The 24,452-nt window shown below is 39.8% G+C and overlaps 1 protein-coding gene across 2 annotated transcripts in view; it reads left to right on the forward strand.

Moving 5' to 3' along the window:
- LIMCH1 (LIM and calponin homology domains 1) overlaps window positions 1–24,452 on the forward strand; it is a 173,982-nt gene that overhangs the window by 104,793 nt on the left and 44,737 nt on the right. Inside the window, exons 6-15 of one of the 2 annotated variants that reach the window (XM_066185667.1) lie at window positions 2,383–2,493; window positions 7,008–7,203; window positions 11,454–11,703; window positions 12,364–12,636; window positions 17,764–18,054; window positions 19,298–19,552; window positions 20,787–21,131; window positions 21,818–22,144; window positions 22,694–22,927; window positions 23,874–24,119. In XM_066185667.1, the coding sequence (XP_066041764.1) occupies window positions 2,383–2,493; window positions 7,008–7,203; window positions 11,454–11,703; window positions 12,364–12,636; window positions 17,764–18,054; window positions 19,298–19,552; window positions 20,787–21,131; window positions 21,818–22,144; window positions 22,694–22,927; window positions 23,874–24,119 (2,528 nt within the window). Of the gene's footprint in view, window positions 1–2,382; window positions 2,494–6,625; window positions 6,725–7,007; window positions 7,204–11,453; window positions 11,704–12,363; window positions 12,637–17,763; window positions 18,055–19,297; window positions 19,553–20,786; window positions 21,132–21,817; window positions 22,145–22,693; window positions 22,928–23,873; window positions 24,120–24,452 lie in introns of those variants that run through there. The other variant, XM_066185668.1, reaches the window with a different exon arrangement.

Genomic DNA, 24,452 nt, shown 5'->3' on the forward strand with positions numbered 1-24,452 from the left:
TAGCTGTAAACAGGTATAATTTTTATTTGGCTCACATCCCTATAATCTGATAGGAAATGCCAAGATCTCTTCTAATAACTTTGAAAGTCAGTTCATAACTTCCATGACTGGAGGTAAAAAAAACCCCAAACAACAGCAAAACCACCCCCTCCCCCAGATTGTTTCATCCTGTCTTTTCCATCATCAGTAGAGTAGAATCTTCTGCACCCAGCACACAGATTTTTAGGGGAGGAATTCAGCTTTGGTATTTTAACACACTTTGTGGGCACTGGCTAAACATCTTTGTACAGATGTATTGCTTTAAAGCTGAAGTTTCAAAAGTATCCTCCATAATGTGCTTGTAGGCAGTATATGCTTTCCAGGTGCATGATCCTGCAGCCTCAGCTGGCAGCCAGCCGGAATTGCTTGCAAATGTGAAACATTCTGCCTTTATTTTTTTTTACAAATAAAGAAAGGAAGAAGCGAGAATGTAATTAAATGCTAGCAAGAATAAATAAAAATACCAAAAATACCATAACCTTCATCAATTAACTGAATGGCAGAATGAATTTCACAGTTTCCTGGTTGCTGGAAATACTGTTATTTGCAAATATTTTCATTTAACTTGAAAATGTATACTGTAAGACTTTTTTGCATTAAATTTGTCAAGTGGTGTTGGTTGAAGGAAAACAGTTCAGATAAAGGTTGTTTCAAGACAAAAAAAATCAGTACTAGCAACACCACCTCCTTTCATTCAGCATAGTAGTATTGATTTGGATGTGATTTTTAAAAAAAGGCAAAAGTTTTTGAACTTCATTAAAAACGTTACTCAGTTATTTCATGACATGTATACTACTTGTAAACAGAAGAAAAATGTCAGCTGTATTTATATATAAAATGCAAATTTTACATTATGTACCACAGTTGTTTTTAAACAGAAGGTTTGTATGATGCTGTATCCTATTCTGACAGGGCCTCAGCCACAGTGCTGCATAATTTTGGACATTACATTTAAATGAAAAATGGGGGTGCCAGAGCAAGTTGATAAGAAAAGTCTAGCATGTTGCTGAGGAGGAATGTGGATGCATGTTTTAGGGAAGAAGAGTGTGAGAGATGTTTGTTCCCTGTGAAGTCCCCCTTTGGGATTTCTGCTAGTCTTGTTTCCTTTAGTTCCCTATATAGCATGAAGTATATGGCCCTGTCCCATCAAAACATAAAATACTGTATTTCAGTTTATGAATATTTTTGATACAGTTAATTGCAAATATTATTTATTATTGATTGCATCTCTTTTTCACATGAAAATATTTCCTATTCCTTCTGCAGTTAAATACTTTGCAATGTCATGGAATATGATAAAATAAGGAGCATTAAATGAGAAAAAGCCTTAAGTTCTAGGGTGATGGTTTGTCATTTTTAACCAGTGCAAAACACAACATTGAATTGAATTGCCTTTGATGAGCAGTTTCCAGCCCAAATAGCTGCTGCACAGGTATTATTAAAGACGTTGTGCTAAGTGGAGACATTTGTGGGTGCAGAAAAAGCTTTTCCCTGCATGGTACAAATGTCAGCATTTTTGGATGTATTGGATGTGACCATCCTAAGCATCTTAATTTCTCATTTTCTTAAACAAGTGCAACACCAGCAGTGTCAAATCGGATTTCTTTGCTACTTGCAAGAGCAGTTCTTGGTCGTTTTCCCTCACCAGTTTTGAATGGATTTTTGAGTTGTGGAGAGGTATCAAGTCAGAACTTCAATGAAATCAGTAACTTTTACACTGCAGTCTGATAGAAACAACAAGATGCTCATGAATTTTGATTAATCTTGGGCTAAGCAGTTCTTGAACTAGCAGGAGCCTGGAAATAAATGTTCCTATGTCATCTGGTTAGTTACATTAAGGTGATTAAAAATGTGATTCCCTTTTCTGTCCTTGAAATACACACCTATTCGAGATGCTTTTAGGCAGGCAGACATTCTAAGTACTTTGCTTATTACCATGGTCTTAATGGTTTTCATTAATGACTACTAATCTTAGTACTCTTTACAAACAAATATATTTATGTGTGTCTTCTAGAAGTTTCAGATCTATTTGTCTAGTTTTTGTACTCAGATCCATATTTTCTGTTTATTTTTCCAGGCAGACATAACAGTTTTATTATTTTAATTAAAAATACCTGGGAGATAATATGTTAAGTTACATATTTTGTAGGACTGTTTAAATTTTCATAGTTGTCTAATGTATTTATGTTTAACCTTTGACAGACACTTCCCTTTCAATTCTGATTTATAACAAAATTTTGTGCCACTGTGCAGTTTAGAATCAATGAGGGATGTTGCAGGGAAGTAAATTTTAGCTACAGGACTGTGTAGATGGCTTAAATTAATTCTTATTACCTTCTGCAGGTATTAGTCACCATTTATTGGCTAGGGAAAGCAGCAAACAGCTGCACGTCATATAGTGGATCAACCCTGAACCTGAAGGAGTTTGAAGGCTTCCTGGCACAAATGAGAAAGGTATCTTTTTGTTATGTTTTGGGAATGAAAATTTACTTTAAATTATTACTCCAATAAATAAACTGTTTCTTGGTAAATATGAGTGAAGGGGGCTGGAGTGCAGATTCCTTAGTAAACGTCTACCTACATCAAAAAAGTTTCTGATTCTACCAAACTCTGAAAACCACTTTGGCGGCCGGCTTTGTGGTGGTATCACTGATGCAATAGGTGATGTCAAATAGGGCTTTAGAATTTTCATGTAGCTCTTTCATCTTAATTTCCATGTGTTTTGGTTTGAATTATTTTCATTTATGACACCAAGTCTCAGCTAGAAGAGCTGAGATTCAAAAGTAACATGGTAGGACTCAAAAGAGCACAGTTTCTTCTTCTTTAAAACATTCAGTCTCATGGGCAGCTTTTTGGTTTTGTGTTGCAGCATAAAGCATCAAACCAAAGGATATAAATAAAGCTGAAGTGGAGGAGAAGGAGATTGTATTTCACCAAGGACATAGTTAGGGTAAATCTGTTTTTGCCAAGCTCTAAATTCTGGCTGACATCATGTTTGGTGGTTTATGATGAGCTGATCTCTGTTGGAAGGGAAAAGTTGTGATTCCTGTAGTGTGGCTTGGGGATTTTTGGTTGAGCATTCTAGCATGCCCTGAACCTTAACATCGGACACTTCACCTCGTGGTTCATGCTGATGGCTAGCATTGATAACCAAACCTGCCTTTCCTTGGGATTGAAGGGGCAAGGAGCAGGTGTGGAAGAAGATTGGCAGCACCATGTGCTGGCACTGCGTGTGTTGGACATAGATATGTTCTGCAGTCCACAGAGCCTCATGCCTGCTGTTCCCTCCCCACCTCATGTAGCAGCCATGTCATGACAGGCAGTAGAGTTTGGGGACCATGGGAGATTCTCTGGACTTAAATTCTCCTTGAGCTCTGTGCTGCTGCAACTGTGCCAGCTGCAGCTCATCATTCTGGCATCTCACAGGGCCAACGCCACTGGAGAAGAAGAAATGCTTGTCTGACTGATAGCCGTTCCTACACCCTGGTGTGACCCAAGAATCTTAACTAGATGGGTAAAAATCCTGTTTGTGAGCCCAGTTCCTCTGAACAAGCAGGTGAAAACGGAGAGGAAAAGAGAACATCCTGCTTCTCTGGAGAATTTTATTTTAGTCTTCATTTTAATGACCTGTGCTTATCACTTGGGACTTCGGCACTTGCAAGTGATATGACTGAACCTAAGCAATAAAAAGATGAAGTTAGTACTTGAGTTGTTTACAAATAGAAGTGGGGAAGGAGCAGTTCACTCTCCAAAGAGTCTGAAAGGTGAAACAAACCCAAACATAGGAGCGAGCGCAGAAAAATTACCGCAGTTCAGTTTGTCACTATGTTAGTGCTGCATAATATCGTGATTTATTTTTTAATGTTTAATCTCACACCATGGGGCTCCTCTTTTTCCAGGTGATATTTACCCATGAAACTGATCAACAGAGCATTTTGGAGGTCCTATCTTGACCCCTTTTGTGGGATGAAATAGGCTAGGGGCAAAAGGAAGCATTCTCCCAGGAGCTGGTGGTTGTGAAGGGCATGGCTGAGCATTGGAGAGTGCTGCAAATTAAGGACAAAAGCAAGAGGCTGGTACTTGATCTGTTGCAAATGTTGGAGCTGGGAGAAGGGTAGTCTCATAAAAGCTGAAAGCTATATATGCCTTTAATGCATAAACAGAGCATTTTGCAGTCCTGAAAAGTCTTATTTAGGGTGATGCTGCTGTGCAGGCTGCTGGCGACTTCTTTTATCACAGCCCTACTCTGGTACCCCTGCAGTATTTCCCACTGGCAATTGTGGGTTTGTATGTTACTGCATTTGAAGAGGATTTGGTTGTAAAATACAACATGTTAATCATGCTGTGCAACACTCTGATGTTCTTTATAGCTGAGCTAGAGTGATGAAAAGACACTTTATCACATTCTCTACTGGCATTTTTTTCCACAGAATTTAATAACTAAATTGACCATAAATTCAGTGTGGTTTAGTTTTTCTGTTGTAAATCCTCTCTACCCTCCTTTTTTAATAAGCAAATCAAAAGACAGTTCTGATGTAAGTTGTCTCAGACTCATCTTTTTCTACTTCTCGTGCTGAAGGGGATATTAATTTCTAACTTTATTCATGCTACTCTGTTTTTAATTTCATTAACTATTTGAGTACTCATTCTTCTTTACTTTTAAACTAGAAATTCCCAGTGACAAAATAGTCAAGGCTTTTTGGTTATATTCAGTGGGTGGAACTTCCTGGACAAATGCATCTTGTATTTGGCAATCACGCTTTAACTGCCATTCAGTGACATACTGTGTTTTTAATTAGATAATATGAAAGACTAATGCGCTGCTGTGTGTCATGTCCTGGTGTTATCAGTCCCACAGATAAGCACATTCCCACTGATAGCATTTGGGAGATGACGTTTGTCCAGGGCAGGACAAGTACCCATCTGTGTGACAGCATTGTGTTCGAGTGTGTCTTTGCCAAGGGGAAAGCTGTAAAGAACATGTTTACAGAAGTCTAGGATCCTGTCCTGGTGCCTGCCTCCTAATTCCTAGTGAGCAGCATGCAAAATTAACATAAACAGGCCTTTGAAAGTAGGTTCTGCAGAACTCATTAGTTCACAATTGGACTGTTTTCAAACTCTGGGTGATATTGAATGTGGGATGGGGCTTTTTGCCCAGTTGAAGTCCCTGTAGCTGCTGAGCAATTCTGTGTCATTCAAATACAGTAATTCAGGAAAATGGAAATGTGCCTAAAGATTGAGAATAGCTGATTGGTATGAAGGGTTGAGTGGATTTAAGGAATTTGGATTTTTAAAAGATTTTTGGATCGTGTCACAAACAGGATTTTCATAGGATTTGTAGATTTGTTCTGGACTGTGTGTAAATCATGCAGATTTCAGGGAGACAGATTTTTGTGGTCTATTGTTTCTATTAGTATTTTAGTTCACTAAGCAGAATTGGGAAAGGAAATTACATAGGATTCCTTACAACTTTTTAAAATACATTTTATCTGTTTTAAGAATATATTTTCACTTCTGTTTACTGTGAAATTACTTAATGGCATTACCACAGTTTAGCTTGGCCTTAGGTGACCTTTGCCGCTGCCCTTAATGTGGTATTTTGGCAGATTGGTAGTGAGTGGCACTAATTAGGCCTTCTTCCTGAAAAGTTTGCAGAGCATTTGGTCTGATGTCTCAGTCCCGCTTCAAGCCTCCCTCTTACTGAGCAGGGGAGTGTTGGTGTATTACTGCAGGGCTCTCCTCTCTCCATCACTTTTCCAGCGAACCTGCTTTTTTGTGGAGGCAGCATGCCGTAGCATACTGTGATACTCCTGATTGATCTTCTCATTGGCAATACTAGTGATGGGTAAAACTTTAACAGTCAAGGACAGTGGGAGCTCTTCTCAATACAGCCATTGTGCTTCAGCTAGTGGTAAGCAGGGGGTGCTTCTTAATTAGGAATTAATATTCAAATGCTTCTGGGGAAAAAAAAATCACATTCCAGCCTCTTTGGGTCACAAAATGTCAGTCTGATAATGGCACCCACATCTCTGACTTTACTTACTGTCGGGGGAGAAAAAAACAGATTAATCTCTGAACAAACTTAGTTATTTTTGTTTTTTCTCAGTCTGTGCTATTGTAATTAATGTTAAGACACTCTAAAACAAGGGATTTATTATAATGCAAGGGTGAGGATGGCTTCTATTGACCTTTCCCTCTGCTGGAGTTTCAGTGTTTTAGTATGTGCTGCTTGCACTGGAAAGAATTTATAATCACAGGGCTGTCAAAGACAACCATTGTTCTCCTTGCTCTGAACATGTGGGTCAGCTACAAGTGCTTTCATATCCCCCAGAGCCAGGAGCTGGCAAAGAGTAAAGAGCACAACTGAATTCTTCTGAGGCATCGGGAAAAGCATTTTGCATATTTTTCATTGCTGATTGCTTGAGAAAGACATCCCTCTTTCATAACAGGAATTTCTCTTCAAGGTAGACGGAGGCTGAAGCACACTGCTTTATTATTTTGCCGAGCTGAAGCAGCAACAACAAATGCTGTCTGCTGGGGTCCTGGCTAGATACAATAGATGGGCAAGGAGCGGGGGGGGGGGATCTTTTGGAAAGCAGCAAACTTAAACCTGATGCAGGCATGATGTTAAAATTGTAGTGTCTTTGGCTGTGCTATGGACTGTGGACGACAAGTGAAGTTTCAGGTTACTTTCACTTTTGATCAGTTTATTAACTGGTCTGTTAGAACTTTTTCTCAGTTCATTGTACTTATCTAATGAGAGTAGCTTCTTAAACAGCGTGAAGCTGGGTTATTGCAAGCTTGCACTTTGTTTTGAAGGGAAGAAGGGGCAAAAACCAAGGAAACCCTTTTTTGGGGAGGAGATTTTTTAGTATTTGGGAAGATGCTTTGTTTTCTGATGTGTAATGCATCTCGCGAGTACATCAGTGCGTTCTTTATGAAGAGGTTCCTGCTGTATTTCCATGTAGGAAACAGAGGACATTGAGAGCCCCAAGCGCAGCATTCGTGACAGCGGCTATATTGACTGCTGGGACTCTGAACGCAGTGACTCCCTGTCCCCGCCTCGCCACGGCAGAGATGATTCTTTTGACAGCCTGGACTCCTTTGGCTCCCGCTCGCAGCAGACACCGTCTCCAGATGTAGTGCTCAGAGGGAGTAGTGATGGTAAGTACCAGTCACAGGGCGGCACATGCATAACATTGTGACATAGAGGTAACGTTTCTGGAATAAATGTGCCATTCAGAGGCTGCACACAGCCTCTGAGTCGGGCAAACCCAGTGGGAGAACTTTTTTGCAAATGCTCATCTGTGTTCCCTGAGGTGTAGATGACTTTGCCAACAGCTTACCTGAAGTTTGTCTCAAGATAGCGTAGCATTGGGAAATGAGTTACATCATTGCAGTGTAATTTTATGATGGGAAGGGTGTTTTTCTGGGTTTTGGTGTAAGAGGATGTTATGCAGACTCATTTTGACTTACAAACTAGGCTGAAGCAAGAAATAAAATTACAGGAACAGGGTGTAGTGAATTGTAGTGAATAAAATGTTTGCTTGAGTAAATGCAGGGCCGATAAATAACAGAAATATCTTGAGAATGTCTCATATTTGACAGAGTTTTGAAGTCTGTTTTACAGCACTTTATCAAATGTCATTTATGTTTTTATGGCATTTATAAAACTGGGTAAATTAATACCTCCCAGCATCAGAGCTTTGTACACATTTGTGAGAGGGCAGGCAGCTCTAGGCATACAGAAGGGCTGCTGCTTCTCTGCCTTTCTTTTCTGATTGAAGAGGTTTTCAGAGGCTTGTAAACACAGCATGCTGGATGAAGGATTTGCTAGGAATAGATGTGGGGCATGCACTTAGGTTACCAGTCATGGGCAGGACTCTGGTTTACGACAAAAGGAGGCATGATGGAGGCTCTTTCTGTGCAGTGACATTCCTGATAAACAGATGAGTAAGTCGAATTTCATCATCACATGAAATTATGTTGCACACATGAATCACATCTCCTTAGTAATATTGTTTATTTAATTTAAAAAGGAAAGGCAGGACGACTTTTTGGTAGGAACCAGATGTTCATACTGCTTTTGGCAGTGTGAAAGAAACTGGTGCTAATCATAACCGGACACATGAGAGATTTCCTGAGGTGATGGGGAGCTCCTTAGAACTGGAAAGCTGGCAGGGAGAGCTGGTATCACAGTAGAATTATGAAAGAGCTCTGGGAAAATCAGAGCTAAGATCTGCTCTGCTGCTCTGAGTGGCCTGTGGTGTTTGGGCTGTTACAGGTTGACCATCCCGAACTATCTACTGGGGCTGATTCCCTGAAACAGCCTCATGACCCCTCAGATACTGAGCTGAGCACAGGCTCTACGTTATAAAATGTTTTTCTGCCTTCTCAAATGAGACAAGCCTGGTGTTGGCAAATAGGAACACCTCACATGTCCTAATCAAAAAGTGTTGCTCTATCCTAGGTGCTCAGGGAATGTCCAGTGTCCCTGCTTACTTGGAGCTGGTAGGCAGCCACTTACATATGTCCTGTAGATGCTGTCCTGTCAACTTCTGCTGTATTACCAGATGTTACAAAGGTCTTGTGATTGCCTGCCACAGATTGTTTGACGTATTATCTTGTCACATTCCTGAGTCTGCAACAAACACAAAATAAGATGAAAGCACCCAAAGCTTGTTCTGAAAAATTAGTCTTTAACCAGGGTGCGTGCAGATGCTGTGTGCACATGTACGACTTGTCCAGCCAACACTTTCTAGTGTGTCCTATTTTCCCTGCTTACTACTGCCGTAACTTCACAGCTGTCTCCTCCAACAATTGCAGGTGAGGTGGAACTTGGCTGACCTCTTTTATGTTGAACCTCTTCCTGAGGTCCCAGCAGGCCTGTGTTTTACTCAGCTGTGAGTAGTTTTTGATAGAAACAGTATATTGGACTCAATGATCTTTAGAGGTCTTTTCCAACCTAAACAATTCTATGATTCTATATGCGAAGTTGGATGGAAGAAAACATTTTGATTTCGTTACTTCTTTCTCCATTCAAATAGGAACTTTATAAACCAAGTAATACTGCCAACTAAAACTGTGATTTCTTCCACTCCTAGAAGAAAAAAAAGCCTGAATGGACGTTATTTAAGTGATCCTAAGGTGATTAGTTTAGGTGGAAGCAGTAAGTAATACCACCTTCACAAATGCTATCTGTGATTAGTCTCACTGTTGAGGAACTGCTCTGGTGTCCCATATAGAGCCTGTCCCTTAGCAAAAAACAAACAAAACCAGTGGTAGAGTAGAGCGCTTATTTAAAACACAGAAGAATTGCATTCTAAATTGCTTTTAGAGTTGCCAATGAATAAAATCCTCTGCCTGGCCAGCAGTTGTGCATGGCTCCTTTTAAGAAGGATCTAGGTATGTCTGCAGTGTATAATTGCTTGTTACTAGTTCTGGAAATTGCTGCTGCTTCTACTTGGAAATGAGAACAAAAAACTTAAGGTTATAAATGTAGAGCGTAGCTGCATCTTCCATTTGGTCCTTTGGCTTCAAGTACTTTTTTTGCAAATTTGAGCTGAAAATAATTTCATGAGTAAGATGAATAATTAAAGAAGCTGTTTTTCTTTGAAGTACTCAGCTTGGGGATGCTGTTGGCACATCAGTAATGAGAGGAATGTGTTCCAATTCCTCTGCTACTGTGGTTATCTATTTCAGCATTTCTGTCTGCCAGTTCGAGACTGGTTTTCCTGTGTTACAAAAATAGACACGAGAGCAAAGTCAAAAGCAATCAGAATAGCAAATAACAGTAAGGGATCTTTTTCTTATCTTTTACCCTCTCTGTTCCCTGCTCTGTCTGATGACACTACCGCCCTTCAAGCCTCAGCTGTCCTCAGACACCCATAATTCTGTCATGGTATCTCCACTTTTTGTTTAGACATGGATTCAGGGTACCAATTGTGGTGCTAGTTGTCATAAGTTCTTAACAAAAATTGTTGAAGCATAAGATTACGAACAAAAAAGTTCATTGTGATTTTTCTCTAACATTCATTTCTATTGTGTCATGTCGTTTCCTACTGTTCCTTTTCACTCTTCTTCGTCTCTCTCCAAGCAAATCATGAATAACTCCATCTACTGCAAAAGCTCTTTGCAAATAACATTCCTAGCATATTTAGACCTCTTTTTCTTCCCCCACTTTGAATTATACACAAGCTACTTGTGATTTTTATGACTTCATTGTTTTCAGTTGTTCAGTACGTAGCACAGTGAATTAGCTGGTAATTTACTAGTGTTTTGAATTAACAAGAGGACACAACCTGAGTGGCTTCCCTTCACCCTGAAAAGGGGAACAGCTAATAGCATATGCAAGTGCTGCAAAGGGGCCAATGACCAGTGACATCCAACCCTCCAAAGCTTGGAGAACATACAGATGCTGATGGGACAAATGGCTGAACACACTCCATTTCACTCTTCAAACCAGGGCCTGTGATAAGGTTACATTGCTGGGAGAAAACTATTTGCATAACTTCTTTGTGAATTATTTTTAAAGGCTCATAATGGTGCAAGGAATCTAGTGAATGTCTATGAAGTGGCTTCCAAAATCGGTATGAGAGCAGTTCCACACTGGGAATGCTCTTTAGGGTGTTTCTCCTACAGTTTGGGAGTTTCAAGTCAGAAACTTGGCTAAGTTTCAGTGTCTTAAATGGGTTATAAATATCAGGAAGCTTAGTTCATTTGTACAAAATCAAGCGGTCACTCAGCTCTGCTAATCTCGTATCTCATTCTCTCCAACTCTCAATTTTTCTCTGCCACTTTATTTCTTCACTGTACTGATCTAACATCTAAATCGTGAGATCACGTCCCTCTCTCCTTGCACTTTTCCATCTGGGTATCAAGTTTCTGTCTGTTTTGCACTGTGCTAGACTGATTGACTAGGCAACCAGTGAGACTGGAGAGAGACAATCAAGCCCTTTGGTTCATAGCAGCTACTGCTCTTCTCAGGTCTTGACTGAAGCTGATGTTTTCTGTGTTCAAATTGTTAATTTGTGTGTGGAAACATCCACATATTCCTGCCATTCTGTAGCTATACAACATGGAACTTTTGTTTGCTTGTGCTTGAGCTAGGCACGTATTAGTCTAGGTTCAAGACTGTGAATCAGATCAGACATGCCCTTATGTACAACTAAGAGTCATCTGGACTTTAGGAAAACTTCTGTGGCTGAAAATGAATTTTTCAGGGAGTGATGGAAAGAAGTTTACTGTCTGTGTAGATGATGTGGCTACTACCTTCAGTGACTGATTTTAAAATACAAATGCAGGTAAAAGTGGCTAAATGTAATTTTTTGGTGGTGTCTTCTGATTTGTAGTTTAAAAATAACCCAAACAACTGGATGAAAATGCAAAGGATTTTTTTTCTCCTTCCTCACCAGGAAGAGGAAGTGACTCGGAAACTGACCTGCCACACAGAAAGATGCCAGATGTGAAAAAAGATGATATGTTGGCGAGGCGGACCTCACATGGTGAACCTAAATCAGCTGTGCCTTTTAACCAGTACCTCCCAAACAAGAGTAATCAGACTTTCTATGTACCTGCCCCGCTTCGGAAAAAGAAAGCTGAACGAGAGGAGTACCGAAAGAGCTGGAGCACAGCAACTTCACCACTAGGAGACAAACCTTTCAGGTAAGACTGGCCTGTACACCTTCCCCTTTTCTCAGTAATGATGCTTTAACACTTGCCCAATTCTCATTCTTTTCACAAGGTGTAAGATACTGTAATAGATCTCTTGCTGGTGTGGTACTGATAAATAGTTTTTAGCAATTGGTGAAGCTGGGAGAAAAGCAACAAGTGGAAAATCATTGTTGTGATGTCATTATTTACCATAAAATGCAATGTATAGCTTGTATTTGACAAGATGTTGGTTAATGTAAGTAACATGGATGTTGACTCAAACCCAAGGCTGGAAAAAAATGGACAATCTCTTTCAGTTCTCAAGACAATTACTGACAAGTGATACTTTAAAGTAATATTCTATATATTTAATCAAAATAGATAATATTTTTGCTTTTTTTTTGTAAAATAAATTTATTTATATGTTGTATTTAATACACCAGTATGGTTTATATAGGGGTGACTCTGTGTGTGACTCTGCATGTTGATTTCATCAACTAATATGTCACTTTTGATTTGGACTAAGAAGCAACTTCCTTTAAAGAGCATAATTATCTTCCCTGATTATTCATCAGAATTCATCCTTTGGCATCTTGATTTCAGCAAAATGTGGTTATAAGTGTGCATGTTTTAGGCACAGCCTACATTAAACTACCTTATATAATTCAATAGCAAACCCCACCCTGAAACCATAGAAGAAGAACTGAATGAAACATCAGGACTGTGTGGAAATGAGAAAGTGGGCTCCGTGGCTCCTGAAGCAAGCTCCTTTAAAAATAAATTAGGTGTGATTCAAAGTGAAGAAAACTCCAAAGACCAGTCTCCTTCATGTAGTGCAAAAGAAACATCAGCACCCAAAGGGAAAGATGTGGAAGAGATCAGAAAGTTAAGAAGACTGGAACAAGCTGGTATTAAGGTCATGTCAGCAGCCCAGCGCTATGGCAGGTTAGCCCAACGGTGTGGGAACTTGTGCACGCCTCACAATTACAGGATTGGCTGAAGTGTGGGCTTCCTCAATCCACTGCAATTTCACATCTCCTAACAAAAATCCCGTCTGCTAAGCACTCACAATTGCTAGTGAAGGTCTTGGTCTGAAAAAGCTTGTGATGTGGCAGCTGGGGATTGCAGAGCTGTATGATGCTAACTGCATTTGTGTTGAGAAATTGTGATATCTTACAGCATAATGTATACAGGCTCCAGGAAAACTACTACACTCACTACTTGTCATCTTCCACTTAATATTTTCTTGTATTTAATAAAAATATAGAATATAGAAATCTAGAAATATAAAATATAAATATATGAAATATAGAAATCTACATTAAAATGCCTGGTCTAGGTGAAAGTTTCAGAAATTTATATTACTTGTTGCTGATGGGATGGTTTAGTTTACTGAACCAAACTTTTTAGGTGGTTGATATTTTTAGCTGTTTAGTTTAGCATTTTAGTTAATAAATGATACATTTCTTTTTAATGGCAGGAACTATAAAAGCACAGTGCTTGTTAACATATGTACCAGTTAAAGTGTGGAGGCATAGTTCAGCAAACATATTTTGACTGACTTTAGAATGGAATATATGTAGTTATTCACTTATTACCCATGTTACTTATTTTTGGATCTTGTTCAATTTGGATATTTCTTATTCTTTAACTTGAGAGCTGAATGATGGCTAGGTTCACAGCCCATGCCTTTCCATCCTCTCAGTCTCTTCTACTCATGGGGATGACCTGCAAAGTAGAGTTTTAGCTAACATGTCAGAAGATTAGGCACTTAGAAACTATCAAAATGGTTTGGCTAAAGTGTAAGTGTCCAAATGTCCTCCTGTGCAAAGCATTTTGTTTTGGGTTGTGGAGTGAAATCCTAATAGTGGGCAGTTTAGCAGATGCTGGTCTACAGTCTCAGCTTTGAAATGTAGTAGGAAGAAATGTAGCTCGTATGTGATACAGTTTATTCATAGGTGCAGTGAAGCTGGTGTGCAACACCATACAGATGTGCCATATGCAGATGAAATAGTCACAGAATATATGCTGTCACATGTCCTTTTCTCGGGTCTACTTCACTGTTGTCAAACTGTACTGAACCAGTGTTTATATCTGGTTGTGGGGTATTACTTTTGAAAAAGCCCAGTGCTAAAGATGAAAAGCTATTTGGCATAAATTAGTTCTTCAGCCTCACTTATTGTGCTAGTCAACTGGGAATCCATACACTGGAGGGGTATTAGCATAATCCTATTCTGAGTCCAAGGGTGTAATATTAGTGGTAGTAATGTAGTAATATGTAGCAAAATGTAGTCATTGCTTGTGTTTAGCAGTGCAGTGCTTAACAAATAGCTCTGTTTGCATTTGGAGGATGCTCACCATCTTGAGACCCTTTTCCAACTCTGTGCTTGATCTACTGTTTTGATGTCCACAGAGGAAGGATGTGTGAACAAATGTCTGGTTCTTTCCTCGGGCAATCTGTTGTCCTTACAGGTGTTATGAAGAAGAGAGGAGAAATAACAAGTAATTTTTCTTCCTTGCTCTCAGTGGAAGCGACTTGTGGAATTTGACAGCTGGAAGAAGGAGGAGATGAAAGTTTTCTGTCCCAGCTAAGGGTCAAAGAGCAGAGCTTTGTAACCCAGGCATCACTGTAGTGAAGTATGAGCCTGCTTCTGGGGATTGTTGGAAGACACAGCAGAAAAGGCACAGGGGCCAGAAGTCTGTAAGGAAAATTCTTTGTATGTGAAAGTGGAAGAATAGTGGGTGAGGAGAAAGGAAGAATTTAGTAATGACACTTTAGGATACAGGGGAGCATTTCATAATTTTTCTTAATGTCTTATTATTCTTCTCTGAACATCTCCGTTTTACCTCTCTTCTTGGCATCAAGTTCAATTTTCCGTGTGCTAATGGCACTCAGCAATTCTAAGTTCCTCTTGTTTCTGTATTCTGATTTTTTTTCTTTCACCCCTCTTATTCCCTAGTCTTTCTCTGATACTAGCCTCTCTCTCTTGGTTTTTTTTTTTTCTTTCACCTGAGGTTGTCAGTTTTGTTTTAGTTCCTTTGATTTTTTTACACGCTGTTTGTTCTCAACTTATTGACCTCTGGAGGGCACCCACTGTGACTTTTGAGTTCTACAAGGCATCTAATTGTTCCTAAAGCTTAAACTCAGTAGGAGACTTTTCTGAGTCCTGAAGAGGAAAGATTTGAACTTGTATGCAAATGTATTTTTTTGCTTGGAGTCTAAGTGCTTGTCTCCATTGCTGTATCATGTTCTAGGAAAGAGCTGCTTTAATTAGCTGAATTAGAAGCTACACAAATGCATGCCAAAAAGTAATTCCCCTTCCCAAAAGAGTGAATTGTCTCTATTGCATGTTGTTTTATTGATATGTGATCCTCCTTGCTTGCTTATTGCGTGCACATCTCTCTCTTAATTGCTGTATTGTATATGAAAGGTAAAGGTCACACATTTATGGAGACACCCTAAAAAGAGAATAATTAAGTGTGTTTAAAGGGATGATGGAGAGGAGAATTTAAGAGAGAAATGTGAGCTAGCGTTTATGATACCTTAGTTGAAAAATGACATGGACTCTTACCTTGATAGAGCATAGGGATCCGAAACCCTTCCGTTGTTCTGAAATGCAGCGTAAGGATCCACAAGCCTGTATGAGACCTTGCTTCAGGGAATGCAAATGCCTGCAATCACTTTGGAAGCACCTACTGTACTAGCATTGACCCATTTACTGTTTCTGAAACAGCTGAATCTGGGTGTGCAAGAGCATTTTGCAGCTAAATCTACTATTTAGTCTTTGCTATCTATTCCATGGTAAACTAACCTTAAAAAAAAAAACAATTTTGAGACCGTCATATGCTGTTTCAGGAGACCCCAAAATGTCACAGCTAATCTTTGATTCCGTGAAAAAAATAGTAAATGAATGGAAAATATTCTCAACCTAGAAACTGTTTACTGAAGTCTAGTTACATACTAAAAGCTGTAAGTTTCTCATTGCAATGACTCATAGTTGCACTTTTGAGTACTATAACTCAAGATTTCTTTGTTGTCAAAAACACTGCTCTCAGAAATGTTACAGTTGATGCTCTCAAGCGTCCTACTATTGGTAGACATGAGACTGAAAAATCCAGCAGTTTTTACTAAATAATCACTTGGTGAGCCAGCTGTTTCTGAAGCAGTTGTGAACACAAATATTCATGAGGAAAAGGGACAGCAGTTCCCTTTTGGAAAGCTATTGGCCAGTGTTGTTTGTTGCCTTAAGTGTAATCTTGATCCTTCAGAGAGATCTAAGGAAAAAGTTGCCTTTAGCTAATTTGAGACCATACTCTCCACATCATTAACAGGGGATCCTGTGTTTTGCAGCATAAGAAGGCAAAGGCAGACAGTTTTGTATGTCCTTTGAGCCTGAGCCAGGCTGGTCTGTCAGGCGTGGTTTATGGCTTCCCCATTAGTTTCTCCAGCTACTTTGTGGAGCAGTACTTTGAAAGGGCAGCTGAGAACATAAAATGAGTGGTATATGTAGTGGGCTTGCAGGGGTTTGAAATGCCTTAAATGCTTTTAAAAAGCATTCTTTAAGATAGTAGAGAAGCTCAGAGAAACCCCTGAGCTATTTAGATTTGCTTTCTTAATGCCAGTCTGTTTAATCCTTTGTGATCCCCTCTATTTCACTTTGTATAGCAAGGTGTGCTACATGACAGAGCAAATGCCCACAAAAGTGCTGCATGGAACAGTCCTTGCTGCTCAACTTCCTAAAATATCAATACGACAATTAGATTTTTAAATGTGAGAGTTGCTTAGCTCCTGCCATCTGTCTTTTCAGTTTGCCTAAGAGTATTGACCCTTACAAGTTAAAATAAGCTTAATCATTATGGGTACCAGCTGTCAAGTGTCTTTATTGCTGTAATCTTCAGTAGCAGCAAGGCTGTGTTGATAACAGTTGTGTTTCTGAGGAAGGCAGGTGGTAATGTTTTCCAGCATGCCAATATCACTGGTGTTCTATCATTGCAGCTACTGTATGTCAGCATTGGCATAGAGGGCTTATTCTGTGGGAAAGGAGAGGTTATTTAGGGAAAAGAATCAATCATGGTGCATGTGAGAAGAAAGCAATTAAGCATACAGGAGTAGACAGCCTCAGTGATTACTCAGATGGGTTTTTTTTTGAATGGAGCTGTTAAGAAAAACACCAGATATCTGATATTTCAGGACTCAGCGACATTTGCCAGAGATCAGTTATTTGGATCACATTTCTTCCTCTGTTTGAGCTGATCAAGAAGTTTAATACTGCCAGTTATGGTACTACATTCACTGCATCTTGTATGCTAAAATTTGTTCTTACTCGTTCTTCCAGCTATAGCTAAAATAAGTAAAGGTCCAACATGCTAATTTTTGTTGCAGCAGCCCTCTTGTTAGAGGGTAGAAATGATACGGTGTTCTTGTTTATCACAGCATGAGAAGGTCCTGTTTTATTCCTCTTTACAGCTCAGTCATCCTGACTCCAGCTACTCACTGACTCCGGCTGCAGCAAGCTCCTACTCTAGGTTTCCCTTGCCGCCTCTGACCACTGGTTATTTCCTACTAAACTATGACTGCAGGTATTAGTTTGCAGACTCTGAGTGCAGGCTCTTACCTAGCTAGACTGTGGCTGCAGGTTCCAACAACAGGCTCTGACTGCAGACCCAGACTGACCTCACAATAGTGATTCTCTCTTCCCAGGACCCTTCTTCTTTGTAGCTCCTCTCACCAGGTAACCCACTCCCTTTTATCACACTGATCTTTATTGAATATAGCTGTGACTCATCAGGGGCGAGGCTGTATTGGGTAACTAACACAGCTGTTACTTATCAGGGATGAGGTCACCTGGATTCCCTCCTCCTCCTCCTCCATGAGTTGTTTTATGTAAAGTCTTTGTGAATTTGCTACTTGTATGTGATAAGTTTTATTTCTAAGTAGGCTTTGTGCAATCTAACAGCAGCTTGGAGCATATTTGATTAACTGTGCCTGTTTTTTGACATGGACATGAGTGCTGCACTGCCCTCTCCTCCCCTGGTGTATCAAGAGCTTTATTTAATTTTGCTCTGTGTCAGTAAAAAGCCTATATGTGAAGACAACGGAAGTACCCCAGACATTATCCTTCGCAAGGACAACCCTTTCATGACACTTTATCAAGGAAAGGATTCTGGTTCAGAAGATGAAGCAGCCTGCAGAGTTCCTGATTTAGAAAAGGATGACTTTGCCACCCGGAGAGCCAGAATGAATCAGCCGAGAAACATAGTTCCATTTAACTCCTTTTTAGTTGGACCCTATACAAGTAAAGAGAAAGGTAAACTGGAAGATGTTAAAAAGCCATTGCAGATGGAAAAAAAGGAACATGCAAGGTGTGCATTCATGGTCTTACTCTTTCAATTATAATGCTTAATTTCACTATGATATATTGCTGTATGGGCTACAGAAGCTGTCTTGGCTACATAAAAACCTTACAGGTTAAGGTAAATGCAAATGCTTTATCATAAAAGGAACCAAATTAATTTTTTGTTAGAGTATGAAGAGAAGTTTTAATAGGCTGTGAGTGTAAATAAAATAAAGGCAGGACACTCATGTGACAGGTCATGAGCCTGAGTAGTGGAGAACTTAGGAAATATGTTTTGCACCTCAACTCTTTTTCAGATCACTTTCAGTGCATGTTTTTCGGTGCATTTCTTTCATTTCATTCTCTTTTAATACCCTGCATAAAACACAGACCAGATGAGTCTTCAGTTAAGACACTGAATATGTATGCCTGCTACACTGCACTGAATTATGTGGCACCTGGTCCTAATGTGTACTATACAGCATTGATTGGGAAAATGGATCAGGGATTACAAGGCTTCAGCCTAGAAAAATCTCTTCTTTCTTCAGTTCAGTGATGCAGACCTTTAAGGAGTTGCTGAACACAAATATTTGCTAGGTAGAGATCTTTTTCAGGAAAAAAGTATATTTGTTTTATTTGTGCAAACAGATGTGATTCTAGATAAAACCACTATATACACATTACAGGGAATCTTGGCTGTAACAAATTATATGTTCAGAAAGCTTCTAATTTTTAGGAGCTCTTTTCAATTTTCAGATGTCAAATGTGCCATTCAGTTGCTCGTAATTTGATTATATTAACATTTTCTAATGACTAGTTTGGCAGGATATCTGAGGAACACCTAATCAAATTTTAATAGTCCAGTGCTATTGACATGACTCTTAAGATCAAAGAAATTCTGTAGTATGTTTGAGAGCAAAACCTGAATTCATTGTGTGAATAATATGCAAATGAGATATTTGTAACTGTTGAGAAAAAGCTTATTGCAGAAATGCTTAATACAGTAATAACGTAAAGATTTTTCTTGCTTGAGCTGGGAATACAAGTTCAAGTGAAGAAGTGGTCTCAGTAGGACATGAGTGTGGTAGCATAGCTGATAGGTTTGAACTTCAAATGATTCATTCCATGTTTACTTCCTAAAATTAATGTGAAACTAATATTATAAATTCAGTTTTATCTTCTTGAGCTCTGAACATCTTCTTTTGACACTGATTTATGATTGCTTCCTCAAAATATCTTTCCTTGCTGAACTGGAATATGCATTAAATTAGAAGAAGACGGGTGCACATGACATCAGTAAGGCAAATAGTTACAAGCAAAGAGAACCCACTTCTGCAAAGTGAGAAGACTGAGTCAGAGGAGGAACAGCAGGTGAAAGAGCCTGATAATGAGAGAGATGATTTGGCGAAACGGAAATCTCAAAGCATCCTTCCTCAGCTACAAGAAGATGTGCCTTTTGTCAATGCCTTTATAACAAAAGCAGATCTGGAGACATGGAAAAGATTGAAACTGTCAGGGGAGCCCAGGTATGGTTTCTGCTTATGGACAGGATTGGCACCCTGGGAAGCATGTTTAGTTTGCCACAATCTGCTGTGTGTGCTTGTGATTTTAAACTTGAAGATGCATTGTTGACAACCAGTCCTTAACTATTTCAGTTTTCAGGAGGAGTCCAAAAATTGGTACAGATATGCCAGCTGTCATGAAATGAAAGTGTGTACATCATTTAGAGCACTATAGTAGTTTCACAGTCACTTTTCTTGTTGATAACTCTTAATGCAATATCAGAAAGGTCCCTCTTGTCCGGTGGCTGAATTTCTTTCAGAGGTGCTTGAAGGTGAGCAGCACAAAGTTCCAAGTGGTACCGCTAATACACTAGCAACTACATTGCTCCCTACCAAGCTGTCTTCAGGACTTGGGGTGTTTTACACCTTGGGAGTATTACCTGAGGATCAGCATCTTTGCATTAATGTCTCTGTGCTCTTTCAAGACCTGAGCTGATACGTCAGCACAGCACTGTACTCCAGTGCTGTGTAAATACACCAATACTGTTTCTCACTGCAACAGGGCTTTCAGGAGCCTCATTGTATGGTGTTTGTATGCTCTTGTTGTTAACAAAACCTCTACAAAGGGAGCCAGTATAAAGCAGTTATTCTAAACCATTTCCCTACGGAGATGGACTATAACATAGGCAGGTGATTTGTGACTCCAATAGGAAAGGAAACAACTCCTAGCCTTCCTGTTTAGGTGCATGCCGTTTTCCAGTTAAGGATTGCTGTCTGTTCTTGCACTCTTCTAACAATGTGGTTATTGTATGTAATTTTAGCTCTAATAAATCAAAATTCAATCAGTCTTTCATCCTAAAGATATTAGCAGTCTCTCTGTTACTTAACTCTGTTACTGTAACTCCCTCATGTCAAAGCGAGTTCTAGTGCCATACAGTCACATATAGTATGTGACTTGGCTATATGTGCGCAGATAAGGAAGCTTTGTTAGGGTGAAGAGCTGAGTTTGGAACAGGCCATATGCTACATTCCTTGCCCGTAGGAGGTGCTTCCATGGGTGTACTCCCTGAGTTTTCCCCACAGATCTGCAGTACCTTTGCATTTTATATATCACTTGGGACTCAGTATGCCACAGCTGTTTATACCTATGTCCTCAAATTTTAAAATAAAACCCCTTCAAAACGTTTAGGAGCATTTAATTTGTTTTATTCTGAGGGTCTAATTTTGGGGGCATTCCTTTATTCCTCATTATGACCAGTGAAGAAGATTTCAGATGTTCCAGCAACACTCTGCCACCAACTGATACCACGGTGAAAGCGGTAGCCCATGATGATTTTGCTGTCCGCAAAACCAGAGCAAACAAAAAGTCTGGTAGCCCCAAACAGAAGTTTGTGCATTTTGGGCCAGTAACTGAGATTGATCAACAGAAATGGGACAAGCTCGTTATTGGCAGAGCTTCATCCAAGAGTGGAACAGAAGAGGAGAGCAAGAAGGATGGTTTGGGGAGATTCTCTGGTGTTGAAAGCTCTCCTTCAACCACTGCTGTCAGTCTTGGGTCTGCTGAACACAGCAGTGAAGTATCTGAGCCAGTAAATGAGTCCAGGTATTTGGTGTGGTTTAGGAAGTGCTACTGAGCTTTAAATGAGACCTGTTCTTGCCAGATGCTGATCTGCATGGGAGTGAACTGCAGCATAAACCCAAGAGCTGTTGACGCGCATGGCCTTGTTCGGAAGTCTGATGTCTTCACAGTATCTTAATGTGTTTAGGATTGCGCGAAACGCTGTGCACAGGTCTTCATAACACTTGCTGAAAATTTCTGATGGGCAGTGAAGTCACTGGTATCTCAGAGGCTGAGCTATCGTTCATGATTTTTCGACCGCTTGGATTCCAGCAGCTTTGTTCTGCCTGCTTTCAGCATATTAGGAATTTGTCATTCAGCTTGCAGGCCTTACTGATCTTCAAAAAATGTTTTTTTCAAACCTAATGGATTTACTTTCTTTTTGAAGATGGTGTACTGCTGCTCTGTGTTTCTGGCATTTATCTGGAGAAGAATTATCTGGGTCATTAACGCATTAACAGATCTTATATTTCTCTGGTGTTTCTTTAATCACTTAGTCTGTGGCTGCAGCAGGAATTTTTAATTAATGCTTTTAGCAAGCAGTTCATTCAGTTAAGTTTGTGTGTTTAAAAAACATTTACAAACTGAGTTATATTACTCCTTTTCTTATCTTTCATTTGACCTGAGAATGCCTTTGTCTGTCTCACCCCTCCTCTCATTCTCATCACTAGTGAGGGAGGAGTCAAGTCAGGTAGAGATGACTCTTGCAGGAGAATTCCATCACCTGTACCGTCTTCTGATGTCATCTCTGAGGAACAGACCCCACAGAGTTTGAGCAAACAGAAAGAAAGCACCGAGGAAGACTGTGACAGGAATTTACCGGATATTGAGAGAGATGATATGTTGGTTAGAAGGATGGGAACTTTTCCGAGGCGTACCACAAGCTCCATTCCCATAAATTGTCCTCCCCTGTCAGTAGCTCCTTACCTGCTGCAGCAGCAGCAAGAAGAGGCTGTAGCTCGTGAAAAGGATTTGAAGATTCCGCAGGAAGGAGGAAGGTTAGAGAACAGAAGCAGATCCCTCTGAGCTTGGTTTGTGTGTGGTGTTGGCTCGGATCAGTCAGCAGTGTTGTCCCATTCTTCACATGGGCTTTAAAGATGTATTTTACTCATTCATCATGGCATGTGTTCTGTTTTGTAAAACTTCTTACAAGAATATATCCTATGAATATAAAACAGCCTGTTTTCTTTCATAATATTTAAGTACTTCAGTTGTTAATTACTGCTCAGCATGAAAATAGTCTTCCATCTTTTGGGGGGATTTCTTTTGCAAACCATGATGCTTTGTCTAGATTTTTATGCCAGCTTCCAAGTGAGTAAGCTGTCACATAGATTCCTATGCAATTCCCAACTTCTAACAAATCACCTACATAAGTGTGGGGTTCAACGTAATTTGCTCTATGTGCTGTGGCTAAAGATGCCTAGTTTGCCTAGCTGTCCATCATTCTCAACTCTGTTTTGAGTAACAGTACCTCACATTTCCTGAGCAGCCACTTTCTGTACAAGTGAGCATTATCATGGAACAGTGTCACTTGTCTCTCTGAGCAGTACTGTCACACAAGAAGAGAGCCAAGAACAGCTTGAAAACCCTCAGCTGCAGAGTGATGGAACAGAAAACAACATGAAATTTCCAGACCCACAAAGAGATGACATGTTAGCCAGAAGAACCAGAACTTTTCTTAAACAGCCTGGGCCCAGTGTTAAGCAGTTCCTTCCCATGCCATTTTCAAGGCAGCAAAATAAGCAGGGCACAGCTGCAGAACTTGAGAAGAAAACCACGAGGTAAGAAAGTTGTGTTTTTCTCTGTCCCTTTTAGCTAGCCCTGTGGGCTGTCTGTCAAGATGTCTATATCAGGAAATTTGCTGGTGGCCCAGTAGTGGTTATTTTCATACTCGTCCTCAGTTCTCTGCTAATTCTTTCTGCTCAGTAGAAGGCAGTAGAAAGTTTCTGGCCCCTTTAGAAGAGCCATGTGGAGTCTCAGAGCAGAGCTCTACGAGATGCAAAATTCTAACAACATGTGGAAACAGATCGTAGCAATTACGTTTGCATTACATTTGCATAGGTTTCTAGTTAAGTATGAAATAATCATTACAAGTGTGTCCAGCTAGAAATGGAGATGCTGGACGTAGTAGGTTAGATGATTGTCTATGGTTTAACTAGTGCCAGTGACTTCCTAACAGGAAATCTAGAGATCCCAAGATTCTTCCTGATAATGCTCAATGTCTTTCTAAGCACCTTTGTTCAGGTGTTTGAGGCTGTGTGAGTGTTGAAGCCTTTGAAGAGAGTTATCATTTGGTGGTTGAGCCACATGCAAGCAAGAGTGGAAAGGTTCTTACTCATCAGCTTCTTTGGAGTACTTGAGGAGAAGGATATGCATGCACCTGTACAGACATGGATGAAAAACTAGCTTACATCTCAGCTGGGAGAAAACAAACCTGTCATCTGCCATAGAATTCAACAGTGGCTGGGTGTTGAAAAGACTTAGTACTTTAATTTTCAATGGTGTTCCTGACAGTTTATTTTCTGAATTAAAAGAATGGTACAGGCATGTGACTCTTAAAATTATGGTTTTTGCTCCTGCCTCACTTAGCTTGTTCTGTGTCAGCTACTTGGGTTTGTAGGGGCTGTTTTTTTGTTAACTTATAGTTAGGCTTTTCATTATGTATGTGTTATTTTTTGAAATGTTGCTTAATCCATCCCTTTGCACTACTGCCTTTGGCTCACTTAGGCCTGAAAAATGTCCACAAGGCTACACTAATAGCTCTGGAAAACCTGCAATAGAACCATCTCAAGAACAGCAGCAAGGGCAGGAGGACAGTCTCGCACCTGCAGGACAAGATGAGATTATTAGTAGTGCCCAAGTGGCTGAAGATGGCCACAATGAAGTCCACCTTGGTCAAACATCTAAGCTTCAGGAGATTCCTGAGGAAAACAAAATGGAAGCACTTTCATCCAAGGATGAGCATCTGCAAACGTGAGCTTTCTGGTGTGAATCACGCACCTTGTACACCCCTGTGTGCACACTTCAGAGTTCAGATTGTGCATTGCCTGGTGTGTTTTCAGTCCAGACTAAAACACTGTGTCAGTAATACACATTTTAGAAATGAAAAGAATAGTTATGTAATGCATTTTATTTTGAATTTCAAAAATATTTAATTGAAAGCTAAGTGAAAGGATTGTTTGATTACATTATATATGTTAAATTGGAAGAAAAGTTTATGAAGAGGAGATGCTAAAATGGACTCTGCTCATTGAGAGATGCTTATTCTATTTCTCCCATGATTAGAAGTGTTGCAGCATTGACTTT

This window comes from Chamaea fasciata, unplaced genomic scaffold (assembly GCF_029207755.1).
Source record: "Chamaea fasciata isolate MVZ Bird 193981 ecotype frontalis unplaced genomic scaffold, bChaFas1.0.hap1 SCAF_6, whole genome shotgun sequence".
Lineage (NCBI taxonomy): Eukaryota > Metazoa > Chordata > Aves > Passeriformes > Sylviidae > Chamaea > Chamaea fasciata.